The 14176-nt window shown below is 45.1% G+C and overlaps 1 protein-coding gene across 1 annotated transcript in view; it reads left to right on the top strand.

The window, feature by feature from the left end:
• Positions 1 to 14176, top strand: part of MARK3 (microtubule affinity regulating kinase 3) — a 99457-nt gene that overhangs the window by 37879 nt on the left and 47402 nt on the right. The window contains 1 exon segment of the mRNA XM_062181087.1: positions 8141 to 8194. Within this exon segment, the coding sequence (XP_062037071.1) occupies positions 8141 to 8194 (54 nt within the window).

Here is a 14176-nt window from a genome sequence, read left to right as displayed (position 1 = left end):
TTGGTCCAGATGTTCCTGCATATCCTTCAAATATGTTGTGGTATCTATGTGATATCTATGATAATATGTAATATATTCGTTCAGGAGTCTATAGGTGGTAGACCTAGTGTCAGAGAGTTTTGCAGGCACAGAGAAATGTGATGGTAGCTACAAAAACAAAGTTAAATGATGTGGTTTTTAGAAGTTGCACAACGTGGATTGTTTGCTCATGCCAACAAGTTAACAAAAAAGGAAAACATGGTGCTGTGGGAGGGATACTAGAGTGGGTGAGAGGGAATGATGGTGGTATTGGCCTTTGGATGGTGTGGATCGTTCATAGCAACAGGAGGAAAGGAAAGGGGACTGACATCTGTACATGCAAGCGGCTCCTAACTGTGGTGGGAGCTTGTAGAAGTTCTCATCTGAGTACATACATCTTTTTAGTAAAATAGAAAGCAAAATCATCAGCCAAGAGTGTGAGAATTGAGGCAGGTATTAGAGATCTAGGGTACAAGTAATTATCAAGCAGATAGGAGAAGGAGGAGACTAGAGAACTGTAGTAAACTGTCAGGCAGCCTGAAGGCTCTCCTTAGGTCAGTGGGCAAGAATTCAGAGTGGGGAGAGTTGTAATGGCTGTGTGTTTCTCTCTCTCTCTCTCTCTGACACTCTACCTTTCAAATAAATACATTTGTTTCAAAAACATCAAAAAAACGAGGTACTTAAAATATATGTTGCCGGCGCCGCAGCTCACTAGGCTAATCCTCCGCCTTGCGGCGCCGGCACACCGGGTTCTAGTCCCGGTCAGGGCACCGATCCTGTCCCGGTTGCCCCTCTTCCAGGCCAGCTCTCTGCTGTGGCCAGGGAGTGCAGTGGAGGATGGCCCAAGTCCTTGGGCCCTGCACCCCATGGGAGACCAGGAGAAACACCTGGCTCCTGCCATCGGATCAGCGCGGTGCGCCGGCCGCAGCGCGCTACCGCGGCGGCCATTGGAGGGTGAACCAACGGCAAAAGGAAGACCTTTCTCTCTGTCTCTCTCTCACTGTCCACTCTGCCTGTCAAAAAAAAAAAAATATATATATATGTTAATTCATAAAAAAACCTATTACATGTTAACATAAATAGCACTTTCATGAAAAGTATCTATTTTCCAAAAGAAATTATTGAGGAAAGTGACATTGTTTTAATTTTTTTCGAATCTCCTTAATGTCTGGCTTATTAGACGTTATGTGTCATATCTGATCTATACCCAGCCCATTTTGGTTGTCATTTTAGTTGCAGTATTTGCAGAATTATCTAGCTAGAAAAGGGACGGATATCTTAGTACTCTCTACAGATTGCTGTGCATCTTAGTGTTTGATACTATACCAAAACTCAGTAAGTAGTAGTTTCCTGGGGTTGAGGGACAGTGATTAATTGAACTTGTAGTTAAAACAACTGTAGTGGGCTGGCGCCGCGGCTCAATAGGCTAATCCTCCGCCTGCAGCGCTGGCACCCCGGGTTCTAGTCTCAGTTGGGGCGCCGGATTCTGTCCCGGTTACCCCTCTTCCAGGCCAGCTCTCTGCTGTGGCCCGGGAGTGCAGTGGAGGATGGCCCAAGTGCTTGGGCCCTGCATCCCATGGGAGACCAGGAGAAGCACCTGGCTCCTGGCTTCGGATCAACGTGGCGCGCCGGCCGCGGTGGCCATTGGAGGGTGAACCAACAGCAAAGGAAGACCTTTCTCTCTATTTCTCTCTCACTGTCCACTCTGCCTGTCAAAAACAACAACAACAACAACAAAAAACAACAACTGTAGTGACTGACAAAAAAAGTTATTTATGAAGACAATTTCCCTTGGTTGAAGATTAATAGCGGATTTGGAAGTGAGCAAACAGAAGGGTGAAGGAAACCCTTAGTATTCTGGTAATAGACTTAACTAAAAAGCAGAGATGATCAGCATGCTTTTAATATGACCTGGAGAACAGTTAATGTGCAGGGGGAATAAATCCATATAAATCCAAATCCTACAAATTAGAATTGACTTAATTACACAGATGTGAGTACTTATTTGTTATAATAAAATACAGTTAAATTTGCAGTTTTAACCACTTGTAAGCACAGTTCAGTGACGTAAGACACATTTTTAAATGATTTATTTATTTGAAAGAGTTAGAGAGATCCTCCATCCACTGGTTCACTCCCCAAATGGCTGCAACGGCTGGAGCTGGGCCGATCCCAAAGCCAGGAACCAGGAGCTTCTTCTGAGTCTCCCACATGGATGCAGGGGCCCAAAGACTTGGGCCATCTTACACTGCTTTCCCAGGCCACAGCAGAGAGCTGGATCAAAGTGGGATGCTGATGCTGCAGGCTGGGGCTTTAACCCACTGTGCCACAGTGCCAGCCCCTATTAAACACATCTGCATTGTTATACAACCATGGTCACTATTTTTGGGGGATTTTATATTTATAAACTTATCTACTCAATAAAATCGATAGTCCCAAAATAAATAAAATGCTTTTGTAGTAATTTTTGAACATGTGCAGAGTGGTGAAATATGTTCCTGATGCCTTCTAAGGTCCAGCAGAGCACCACTTTGCTTTCTTATTTCAGCTGTCATACTGTAAATTATTTTTTATCATCTATATAATGCCACTTTTTCAGAAAATATTTATTTGAAAAACAGAATTAGGGATCAGTCTTCCATTTGTTGATTCACTTGTTAAATGGCTTTAGTAGCTGGGGTTGAGCCCATCTGAAGCCAGGAGCTTCTTCCTGATCTCCCATGTGGGTACGGGGACCCAAACACTTGGGCCGTCCTCTCCTGCTTCCCCAGGTGCATTAGCAGGGAGCTGGATTGGAAGTGGAGCTGCCGGGATTCAAACTGGTACCCATATGGTATACTGATGGCACAGGTGGCAGCTTTACCTGCTGTAACACAGTGCCAGCCCCACAAAAAAAAATTTTTTTTTTTACAGGCAGAGTGGACAGTTAGACAGAAAGGTCTTCCTTTTCCGTTGGTTCACCCCCCAATGGCCGCCGCAGTTTATTTATTTTGAAAGAGTTAGAGGGAAAGACAGATCTCTCCAGGTTGAAGCCAGGAGTTTCCTTTGGATCTTCCATGTGAGTGGCATGGGCCCGAACACTTGGCCATCTTTGGCTGCTTTTCCCAGGTCGTCACCAGGGAGCTGAATCAGAAGTGGACCAGCTAGGATATGAACTAGTGCCCATATGGGATGCCAGTGTTGCTGGCAGCCACATTACTCACTATGCCACAGAGCTAGCCCCAAATCGAAGTAACTTTTAAAAATCATGTTAGTGTCTGTTAAAATACCACAAACCTTGTTTCTTAACTATCTTGTCTTCATCTCTAATATGTATTTGGTTCCTGATGCTGAGTGTTCAAGGCCTCAGTCAACTCAGCAAACATTTACTGAGTACTTTTGTGCAAAGGCTATAAGGATAAGACATCTACTCCCCAGTTGAGACATTGTACAAGATAGTCAACATTTGCATATTCCAGCACCTAATATTTTCTTTGACTTATTTAGTGTATTTTCCTTTGAGCCTTATATTTTCCAGATACAGGATTCAAATTCTTTGTTGTTTTTTTCAAGCGCGCACGCACACACACACACACACATTTGCTCTCCACCCCTTCCCAGTTCTGATTTGCTTCCTCCTGAGGTGAGGTAGTGGTCCTTCTACTTTAGAGTCAGCATCATTGTTGCCTTGCTGTAGTGGTTTTCTGTCTGAGCTCCTCTGGAGGTTAATAGGTTCATAAGAAATAAATAACTTGGGCAAGTACTTACTTTATACCGAGTTAAGTGGTTTTTAAAAGCCTGACTAATACACAGAGTGTGGCTGTTTTTAGCGTAATCATGGACTCTGGAAGCTTTCTAAGACACTGTTGGAGGCCTGCAAACTGTTTTTGTGCTGTAATACTATTAAGACATCTGCTTGTGTCATTTGTTATACAAACGTGGAGTTTTCCAGAGGATACATAACAAGTATATAACAAGGACATATAACAACAGATTGAAAGTAGAAGCACATGAAAATTTCATTAAAATATATTATATTAAAATGTAGTGGGTGGGGCTGACGCTGTGGCAGAATGGGTTAAGCCGCTGCCTGCAGTGCTGGCATCTCAAATGGGTGTCGGTTCGAGACCCGGCTACTCCACTTCCAATCCAGCTCTCTGCTATGGCCTGGGAAAGCAGAATATGGCCCAAGTCCTTGGGACCCTGCACCTGCATGGGAGAACTGGAGGAAGCTCCTGGCTCCTGGCTTCAGATCGGCACAGCTCTAACTGTTGCGGCCATCTGGGACGTGAATCTGTGGATGGAAGACCTCTTTCTCTCTCACCTCTCCTTCTCTGTGTAACTCTGACTTTCAAATAAATAAATAAATCTTTAAAAAATGTAGTGGGTTTGTTGTTATTTTGGAAGGGATTATAATACTTATTTTAATGTCTCAATTTTCATTTGTTAGATCAACCCGTGTTTGGGGTCATGAGGACTCTTTTTAAAGAAAAAAAAAAAAGATTTATTTATTTGAAAGAGTTATACACGGAGAAGAGAGGCAGAGAGAGAGAGAGGTCTTCCATCTGCTGGTTCACTCCCCAGATGGCCACAACAGCTGGAGCTGCGCTGATCCGAAGCCAGGACCCAGGAACTTCTTCTGGGTCTCCCACGTGGGTGCAGGGGCCCAAAGACCTGGGCTATCCTTGACTGGTTTCCTAGGCCATAGCAGAGAGATGGATCGGAAGTGGAGCAGCCAGGACTCAAACCGGCGCCCATATGGGATGCCGGTGCTTCAGGCAGCTGCTTAAAACCTGCTGTGCCACAGTGCCGGCCCCAGTGAGGACTCTGAAGAGTATAAAAGGGACTGACGGGTGTGAGTCTGTGTCCCAGACTTGGTTGCTTTCTTCAGCATGTCTGACGGATCTGTGCTGTCAGGGATGCACAGTGGGAAGCAAAGCTGCTCCCCTCTTTCGGGGCAGGCTCATTTGCTGTCCTGGACCTTGGGTGCAAAGCTCAGTTAACTTACATTCCCTAGCCCTGGCAAAGCCTTCTCCACGTGTCCTTCCATCTTCAGCCCCCACTGGATCCCTGTAGTCCATAGAAATCATATTTACACAAGTGACAAGCAACCAAGTAAGAGTGCTGGTGCCAGTCCATTTAGTAGTTATTAGTAACACTGGTTTTTGGTCCACTTCGTAAGATAAATACATCATATAGATAGATGCTAAAATTCTTCCTTCTGTATCCTAGTGGCTTTTTGAAATACTGGGGAGTGTACTCACCCCCTTTTGAACAAAGACTCAGGAGACCCATTTGTTTCCTTTATATGTATTTCTTTTTTTCAAAGATTTATTTATTTGCTTGAAAGGCAGAATTAGATAGGCAAGGTGGGGAGTTTCCATCTGCTGTGACTCAAATAATTAAAATAATTATTATTAAAATAATTATAATAATGGCTGCAACATCCAGGGCCTGGCTGATCTAGCTCTCTCAGGTGAATGCAGGGGCCCAAGCACCTAGACCATCTTCTGTTGCTTTCCCAGACCATAACAGAGAGCTGGGTCCCAAGTGGAGCAGCTGAGACTTGAATTGGTACCCATATGGGATGCCAGCACTGCAGGTGGTGGCTTTACCCACTACACCACAGCACCAGCCCCCTTTGTACACATTTTATGTGGTTAACCCATAAACTTGTCTAGAACTGGTCGTCATTGGCTACCTCAAGAGTTTTCCTTTTTTTTTAAATATTTTAAAAGTTTTCAGATTCAGGAACCAGTGCTGTGGTGTAATAGGTTAAGCATCCCATATGGGTGCCAGTTCGAGTCACGGCTGCTCCATTTTGATCCAGTTCCCTGCTGATGGCCTGGGAAAGCAGTAGAAGATTGCCCAAGTGCTTGGGCCCCTGGGCCCACATGGGAAACCCAGAAGAAGCCACTGGCTCCTGGCTTTGGATTGGCCCACCTCCAGCTATTGCTGCCATTTGGGGAGTGAACCAGTGGATGGAAGAATTCTCTCTCTGTCTCTCCTTCTCTCTGTCTATAACTCTGCCTCTCAAGTAAATAAAAAAACCTTAAGGAAAAAAAAAAGTTTTCAGATTCAGTAGCAGTCTGTGTTTGTGCTTATTAAACTCTCACTTTGCACGACACTGTGGGAGGAATTCTGGGCTATGTAAACCCATAAACTTACAGAATCAACTCAACTGAAGAGTTAATAAAATGTGAAGAGATTTGCCATGTTAGTATGTATAGTTTAGAAGTGTTTTCATTATTTAATCTTTTTTTTATTATTTTTTTAAATAGTATAATCCACTGATGAAAACTTGGGAAATTTTTTTTTTTTTTTTTTGACAGAGTGGATAGTGAGAGAGAGAGAGAGAGAAAGGTCTTCCTTTTTGCCGTTGGTTCACCCTCCAATGGCCGCTGCGGCCGGCGCATCGCGCTGATCCGAAGCCAGGAGCCAGGTGCTTCTCCTGGTCTCCCATGCGGGTGCAGGGCCCAAGCACTTGGGCCATCCTCCACTGCACTCCCGGGCCATAGCAGAGAGCTGGCCTGGAAGAGGGGCAACCGGGATAGAATCCAGCGCCCCAACTGGGACTAGAACCTGGTGTGCCGGCGCCGCAAGGCAGAGGATTAGCCTGTTAAGCCACGGCGCCGGCCATCTTTTTTTTTTTTTTTTTTTTTTTTTGACAGAGTGGATAGTGAGAAACAGAGAGAAAGGTCTTCCCTTTTTGCCGCTGGTTCACCCTCCAATGGCCGCCGCGACACTCCGGACCATAGCAGAGAGCTGGCCTGGAAGAGGGGCAACCAGGACAGAATCCGGCACCCCGACCGGGACTAGAACCCAGTGTGCCAGCGCCGCAAGACGGAGGAGTAGCCTATTGAGCCGCGGCGCCGGCAGGAAATATTTCATGACATTGAATTTGGCAATGTGTTTTTGAAGATTAATTATTTGAGAAGCAGAGAGTCACAGAGAGAGAGGGAGAGACAGAGAGAAAGGTCCCCTATCTGCTGATCCTCTCCTGAAATGGCCAAAACAGCTGGAGCTGGGCCAATCTGCAGCCCAGAGCCAGGAGTTTCCCTGGGGTCTCCAACATGGGCACAGGAGCCCAAGCACCTAGGTCATCCTGCACTGCCCTCTGAAGACAGTTACCAGAGTTCTGGATCGGAAGTGGAGCAACCAGGACTCCAACCAGACCATGACCCATTGCCAGCCCTCTCCTTTTCTGTTTTGTTGTGGGAAACGTAGAAGATATTCTCTTGCCCCCATCTATGTAAGTAAATTAAAATGTTGGGACAGGCATTGTGATGCAGCAGTTTTTCTATTATTATTATTATTATTATTTTTACTTATTTGAAACGTAGAGTTATGGGGTTTTGGGTAGGGAGGCAGGGAAAGAGAGACCTGCCATCTGCTGGTTCACTCCCCAGAAGAGGAGTGAACATATCCTATGGCCTGGGATAGCAGTAAAATATGGCCCAAGTCCTTGGGCCCCTGCACCCACATGGGAAACCCAGAAGATGTTCCTGGCTCCTGGCTTTGGATCAGTTCAGCTCTGGCCATTGCGGCCATCTCAGGAGTGAACCAGCAGATGGAAGACCTCTCTCTGTCTCTACCTCTCTCTGTAGCTCTTTTAAATAAATAAATAAATATTTTTATTAGGTGCCGGTGCTGTGGCATAACGGGCAGAGCCACTGCCTGCAATGCCAGCATCCCATATGGGTTATGGTTGGGGTCCCAGCTGCTCTACTTCCAGTCCAGCTCTCTGCTATGGCCTGGGAAAGCAGTAGAGGATGGCCCAAGTGCTTGGGCCCCTGTACTCGTGTGGGACACCAGGAGGTAGTAATGTGCTTATTTGCATGAAGCCCTATTTTCTTTTTTTTAAGATTTATTTATTTGAAAGAGTTACACAAAGAAGGAGCGAGAGAGAGAGAGAGGTCTTCTATCCCCTAGTTCACTGCCCCAATTGGCTGCAACGGCCAGAGCTGTGTCAATCTGAAGCCAGGAGCCAAAGACCCTATTTTCAATTATACAGCTTTATGTTTTAAGGTTTTGCAGTTTACTTGCATTTTAATGATGTCATATATGTGGATATTTACAACACTGTTACCAGTTAATATCTGTAATTACCGAATTCTTAAAATCTGGAAATGTTTTTTTCTAGGTTGCCATAAAAATAATTGACAAAACTCAGTTGAATCCAACAAGTCTACAAAAGGTAAGATTGGTCTAGTATCCAGTATTTAACACATTATTTCTGGTGCTAGTTGCCATGTAATTTGTTCCTTAAAAACCTCAGTTGGTATTTTTAATTTATTATGTTTAGTAAAGCTTCCTAGTCTTCAAATGAATGCAACTTCAAATATTTAAAAATGGTTGGGTTATCTTCAGTTAATGATTTTTAAATGTCCTTAATAGAATAAACTGAAGGCTCTATTTTAAAATTTAATATTCTAAATATTAAATAGAGCAAAAAATACAGCACAATAATATTTTCATGTAACTGATATTTGCAGGTTTGTATATATTTCTTATAGGTAATGCTGAAATCTCTTAAAATCACTTTGGTGTCATTAAACTTTTTTTAAAGGTTTATTTTGTTTATTTGAAAGAGTTACAGAGAGAGAGAGAGACCTCCCATCTGCTGGCTTACCCAAATGTCCACAATGGCCAGTGTTGGGCCAGACTGAAGTCAGGAGCTTCTTCTGGGTCTCCCACATGGGTGCAGGGGCCCAAGGACTTGGGCAGTCCTCTGCTGCTTTCCCAGTTTCGTCAGCAGGGAGCTGGATCAGAAATGAAGCAGCCAGGACTTGAACCGGCACCCATATGGAATGCCAGCATCGCAGGTGGTGGCTTTACTCACTATGCCACAATGGTCGCTCCTGCACTAAAAATATTTAAATAAGTGTTTCTGGGGTGGCACAATGGGTTAAGCCGCCACTTGGGATGCCCGCATCCTATTTGAAGCATAGGTTCAGGTGCTGGGCTCTGCTTTTGATCCAGCTTCCAGCTAATGCATCTTGGGAAATGGGGAATGATAACGCCAGTGCACAGTTCTCTACCACCAGCATGGGAGACCCTGGTAGGGTTCCAGACTCCTGGTTTCACATGACCCATCCGTAGCTGTTGTGAGCATTTGGGGGAATTAGCCAGTGAATGGAAGGTCTCTTATTGCTGTTCCTTTCAAGTAGATGGAAATAAGTAAAAAATAAATATTTACAAAAGTGTTTCTTTGTAAATTGCAGCCCAAAATGGGCCTAAGGCTTTTCTTTTCTTTCTTTTTTTTTTTTTTTTAAGGATATGTTTGTTTATTCATTTATTTATTTGAAAGGCATAGGAAGAATGTCCATACACTGGTTCTCTTCCCTAAATTTCTGCAAAAGCCAGGTCTGGGCCTGGTCAAAGCCAGGAGCTGTGAATCCCATCCTGGTCTTCCACATGGATAGCAGAGGCCCAAATACTTAGCCATTATTTACCGCCTCCCCAGCTACCTGCTGCAATGGCCAGGGCTGGACCAGACCAAAGCCAGGAGCCTGGAATTCCATCTAGTTCTCTCCATGTGGATGGCATGGTTCCCAAGCACTCAGGCCATCTGCCATTGCCCTGCCAGGCAAAGTAGTAGGGAGTTGGATTGGAAGTGCAGGCAGGTCTGGAACTGCTATTCACATGGATGCAGATATTGCAGATAGTTGCTGAACTCACTGCACCACATCAGTGGCCCCTCAAATAAATAAATTTTTTAAAAAATATTTATTTTGGCCGGCACCGCGGCTCACTAGGCTAATCCTCCGCCTTGCGGCGCCGGCACACGGGGTTCTAGTCCCGGTCGGGGCACCGATCCTGTCCCGGTTGCCCCTCTTCCAGGCCAGCTCTCTGCTGTGGCCAGGGAGTGCAGTGGAGGATGGCCCAAGTCCTTGGGCCCTGCACCCCATGGGAGACCAGGAGAAGCACCTGGCTCCTGCCATCGGATCAGCGCGGTGCGCCGGCCGCAGCGCGCCTACCACGGCGGCCATTGGAGGGTGACCCAACGGCAAAAGGAAGACCTTTCTCTCTGTCTCTCTCTCTCTCTCTCTCTCACTGTCCACTCTGCCTGTCAAAAATTAAAAAAGAAAAAAAAGACTAAAAAAAAAAAGACTAAAAAATATTTATTTTATTTAATTGAAAGAGTTACAGAGAGAGGTAGAGACAATTTTTTCCCCTTTATTTAAGCAAAAAAGTTTTTTGATTAATCAAATTGTTTTTTAAAAGAAGATTTATTTATTTATTTGAAATGCAGAGTCAGAGGGGTTGGGGGTCCTCCATCTACTGGTTCACTCCCCAGATGGCTGCAACAGCTGGAGCTGCACCGATCCAAAGCCAGGAGCCAGGAGCTACCTCCCGATCTCCCTCGTGGGCTCAGGGGCCCAAGGACTTGGGCCATCCTCTACTGCTTTCCCAGGCCATAGCAGAGAGCTGGATCGGAAGTAGAGGCATTGCAGGCAGTGGTTTTGCCTGTTACTTCACAGCACTGGCCTCTAACCCGTTTCTTTTAAGTTTTTTTTTTTTTTTTTTTTTTTTGAAAAAGTTTAGAGACAGAGAGCTGTCTTCCATCCGCTGGTTTACCCTCCAAATGGCCGCAACGGCCAGAGTTGCGCTGATCCGAAGCCAGGAACCAGGAGCTTCTTCCGCGTCTCCCATGCAGGTGCAGGGGCCCAAGCACTTGGGCCACCTTCTACTGCTTTTCCCAGGCCATAGCAGAGAGCTGGAGCAGAAGAGGAGCAGCTGGGACTGGTGCCCATATAGGATGCTGGTGCTTCAGGCCAGGGCTTTAACCAGCTGCACCACAGCTCCGGCCCCCCAATCAAATTCTTAATGACTACACACACCTATGTTGTTGTGTGTACTTTTCATAGTAGTGATGAAGCAATTTTTAAAAATCTGTGTTTTATAGATGAGTGAATTGAAGTTCTCTGAGATTGTAGCTTATCAGTCATGCAGTGAATTACTGAACCAGCATTAGGACGCAATGCTATGATTTCCTGTAGCTTGGCTGACTCGTGACTTCCGTGAAGAAGCATTTCTAGCATCCTCCCAGTGGGAAGGCAGCAGAGGAACATACTGATGTACACCTTGCATGGGATGCATAACCAATACAGTCTTTCAAATCTGTTTTGTTAGTACCAAACACTAAATTAATGTTTCCTGATATTATCCCAATCCTTGGACTCTTGGCTACTAGATCCTCAGGTTTTGGAGAATGGGAGAATTTCTTACATATCATCTGAAATGATATGATAGTACCAATATTTGATACTTTTTTATTTTTGTAGAGTTGTATTATCTATTTGAAAGGTAGAGCGACAGGGAGATACAGATCTCATCTGCTGATTTATTCCCCCAGTGATGCCAACAACCAGGGCTGGGCCAGATTGAAGCCAGGAGCCTGGAACTCTTGAATCATTCTGTGTGTGTTCTGGTGGTGCACTTGTGAAAATGTTTTTCTTTTTTTTTTTTTTTATGTTTTTTTGTTCTTAAAACATTTATTTATTTATTTATTTGAAAGGCAGAGTGACGGAGGGAGGGAGGATTTGAGAATGTGTGTGCACATTTCCATCTGTTTTTGACTCCCCAAGTGGCTGCAATGGCCTGTGCAGGACCAGGCTGAAGCCAAGAGCTTGGAACTCTTACCTGGACTCCCACATGAGTGCCAGGGCCCAAGGACTTGGGCTATCATTTGCTGCTTTCCCAGGTGTATTAGCAGGATGGTGGATCAGAAGTGGAACAACCAGGACTTGAAATGGCATTCCTGTATGGGATGCCAGCATCTCAAGCAGTGTTTTAACCCACTGTGCTACAAGTCTAGCCCTTTGTGCAAGTTTCTTTTCTTTTCTTTTTTATTTTTTTAATGATTAGTTTATTTAAAAGGGAGAGAGATGGATAGGTGGGGCGGGGGGAAGAGAAGTTTTCCATCTGCTGACTCACTCCCTAGGTTGCCACAACTGATGGAGCTGGGCTGATCCGAAGCCAGGAGCCTGGAGCTTCTTCCAAGTCTCCCACTTGGGTGTAGAGGCCCAAATACATGGGCCATCTTCTGCTTTCCGAGGCCATAGCAGAGAGCTGGATTGGAAACGGAGCAGCTGGGACTCAAACTGGCACCCAAATGGGATGCTGGCTCTACAGGCGGTGACTTTATCCACTATGCCACTACACCACAGTGCCAGCCCTTGTGCAAGTTTTTTAAGGGTAAATACTCAGTAGTAGAATTCTTGGCTCACAGGGAATATTTATCTCCATTTGTTAAAAACCGAAGTGTTTCCAAAGCAGTTGTGCTGATTTATAGTCCTTTGGTGGCATATACGATAGGATGCAAGAATGTTCTTCCTTATCATAGTTTTTCTCTGATTTTTTAGTTCTTGCCACTAATCTGGTGGATATTAAAAAGTGATATTTTACTGTGGTTTTAATTTTAACATTTTCCTGATTACTGAAGAGGAACAGCATCTTTTCACACACACACACACACACACATATATATATATTTTTAAAGATTTATTTATTTATTTGAAAGGCAGAGTTACTCCACTCCACTTCTGATCCAGCTCTTTGCTATGGTCTAGGGGAGCAGTAGAAGATGAGCCAAGTCCTTGGGCCCCTGCACCCATGTGGAAGACCCAGGGGAAGTTCCTGGCTTCAGATCGGCTCAGCTGTGGCCATTTGGGGAGTGAACCATCAGATGAAAGTCATCTCCCTGTCCCCATTATACCTCTGCCTCTCCGTAGCTCTGCCTTTCAAATAAATAAGTAAATTTAAAAAAAATTTTTTTCTTTATTATTTGATTACTTGAAAGGCAGAATGACAGAGAATGAGAGACTGATCTTCTATCTGCTGACCAGACCAAAGCCAGGAGCCAGGAACTCCATCTGGGTCTTCTGTGAAGGTAGAAGAAACCAAAGTACTTGCTCCATCAGCCACTCCCCTCCACCCCCTCCCTGCTCCAGGCCCATTGGTAGGAAGCTGAATCAGAAGCAGAGTAGGCTGGTACTCAGCACTCCAGTGAGGGATACAGGCATCCCAGGTGGGGACTTAACCCACTGAACTATACCATCTGTCCTCTTGCTTGGGCCTTTTGTTCAATCTCCAGTAGATTCTTATATCCTGTTCATTTTAGAGGATCATTATATATTTGGTATACTATTATATATGACAAATATCTTCACTCTTTTTTTAAAAGATTTTATTTATTTGACAGGTAGATTTACAGACAGTGAAAGAGAGAAACAGAGAGAGAGGTCTTCCTTCCATTGGTTCACTCCCCAAATGGCCGCAAGGGCTGGAGCTGCACCGATCTGAAGCCAGGAGCCAGGTGCTTCTTCCCAGTCTTCCATGCGAGTGCAGGGGCCCAAGCACTTGGGCCATTTTCCACTGCCTTCCCAGGTCATAGCAGAGAGCTGGACTGGAAGAGGAGCAACTAGGACTAGAACCGGCGCCCATATGGGATGCTGGCGCTGCAGGTGGAGGACTAACCAAGTATGCCATGGCGCCAGCCCCATATCTTCACTCTTGATGTTGTCTTTTGTTGAATAGCTGAAATTCCTAATTTTAATACAGTTGAATGTATCAGACTTTTTTTTTACTTGGTTTGTAGTTTCTATATTGTCTCTAAGATAATCTTGGGGCTGGCGCTGTGGTGTAGTAGAGTTGCTGCTTGCAGTACTGGCATCCCATATAGGCACTAGTTTGAGTCCTGACTGCTTCACTTCTGATCCAGTTCCCAGCTATGGCCTGGGAAAGCAATAGAAGATGGCCTAAGGCCTTGGGCACCTGCATATGCGTGGGAGACCCAGAAGAAGCTCCTTGCTCCTGGCTTTGGATTGGCTCAGCTCTGGCCATTGTGTCCATTTAGGCAGTGAACTAGTAGATAGAAACCCACTCCCACCCCCCACCACCTCTCAAATAAGTAAATCTTAAAGAAAGAAGGAAAGAAAATCTTCCCTGGGGATGGCATTATGAGGCAGTGAGTAAAGCTGCTGCCCCATATGCCCCAGGTCAAGCCCTGACTCCTCCACTTCAGCTCCAGCTTTCTGCTAATACGTTTGGGAGGTGGTAGAAGATGGCCCTAGTACTTGGGCCCTTGCACTCAATGTGGGAGACCCAGAAGAAGCTTCTGGCTCCTGGCTTTGGACTGGCCCAACTCTGGCTATTGTAGCCATTTAGGGAATGA

Source organism: Lepus europaeus, chromosome 22 (assembly GCF_033115175.1).
Source record: "Lepus europaeus isolate LE1 chromosome 22, mLepTim1.pri, whole genome shotgun sequence".
Lineage (NCBI taxonomy): Eukaryota > Metazoa > Chordata > Mammalia > Lagomorpha > Leporidae > Lepus > Lepus europaeus.
Note: the sequence above shows the minus strand (reverse complement) of the source record. Positions and strands in the feature narration are given on the sequence as shown.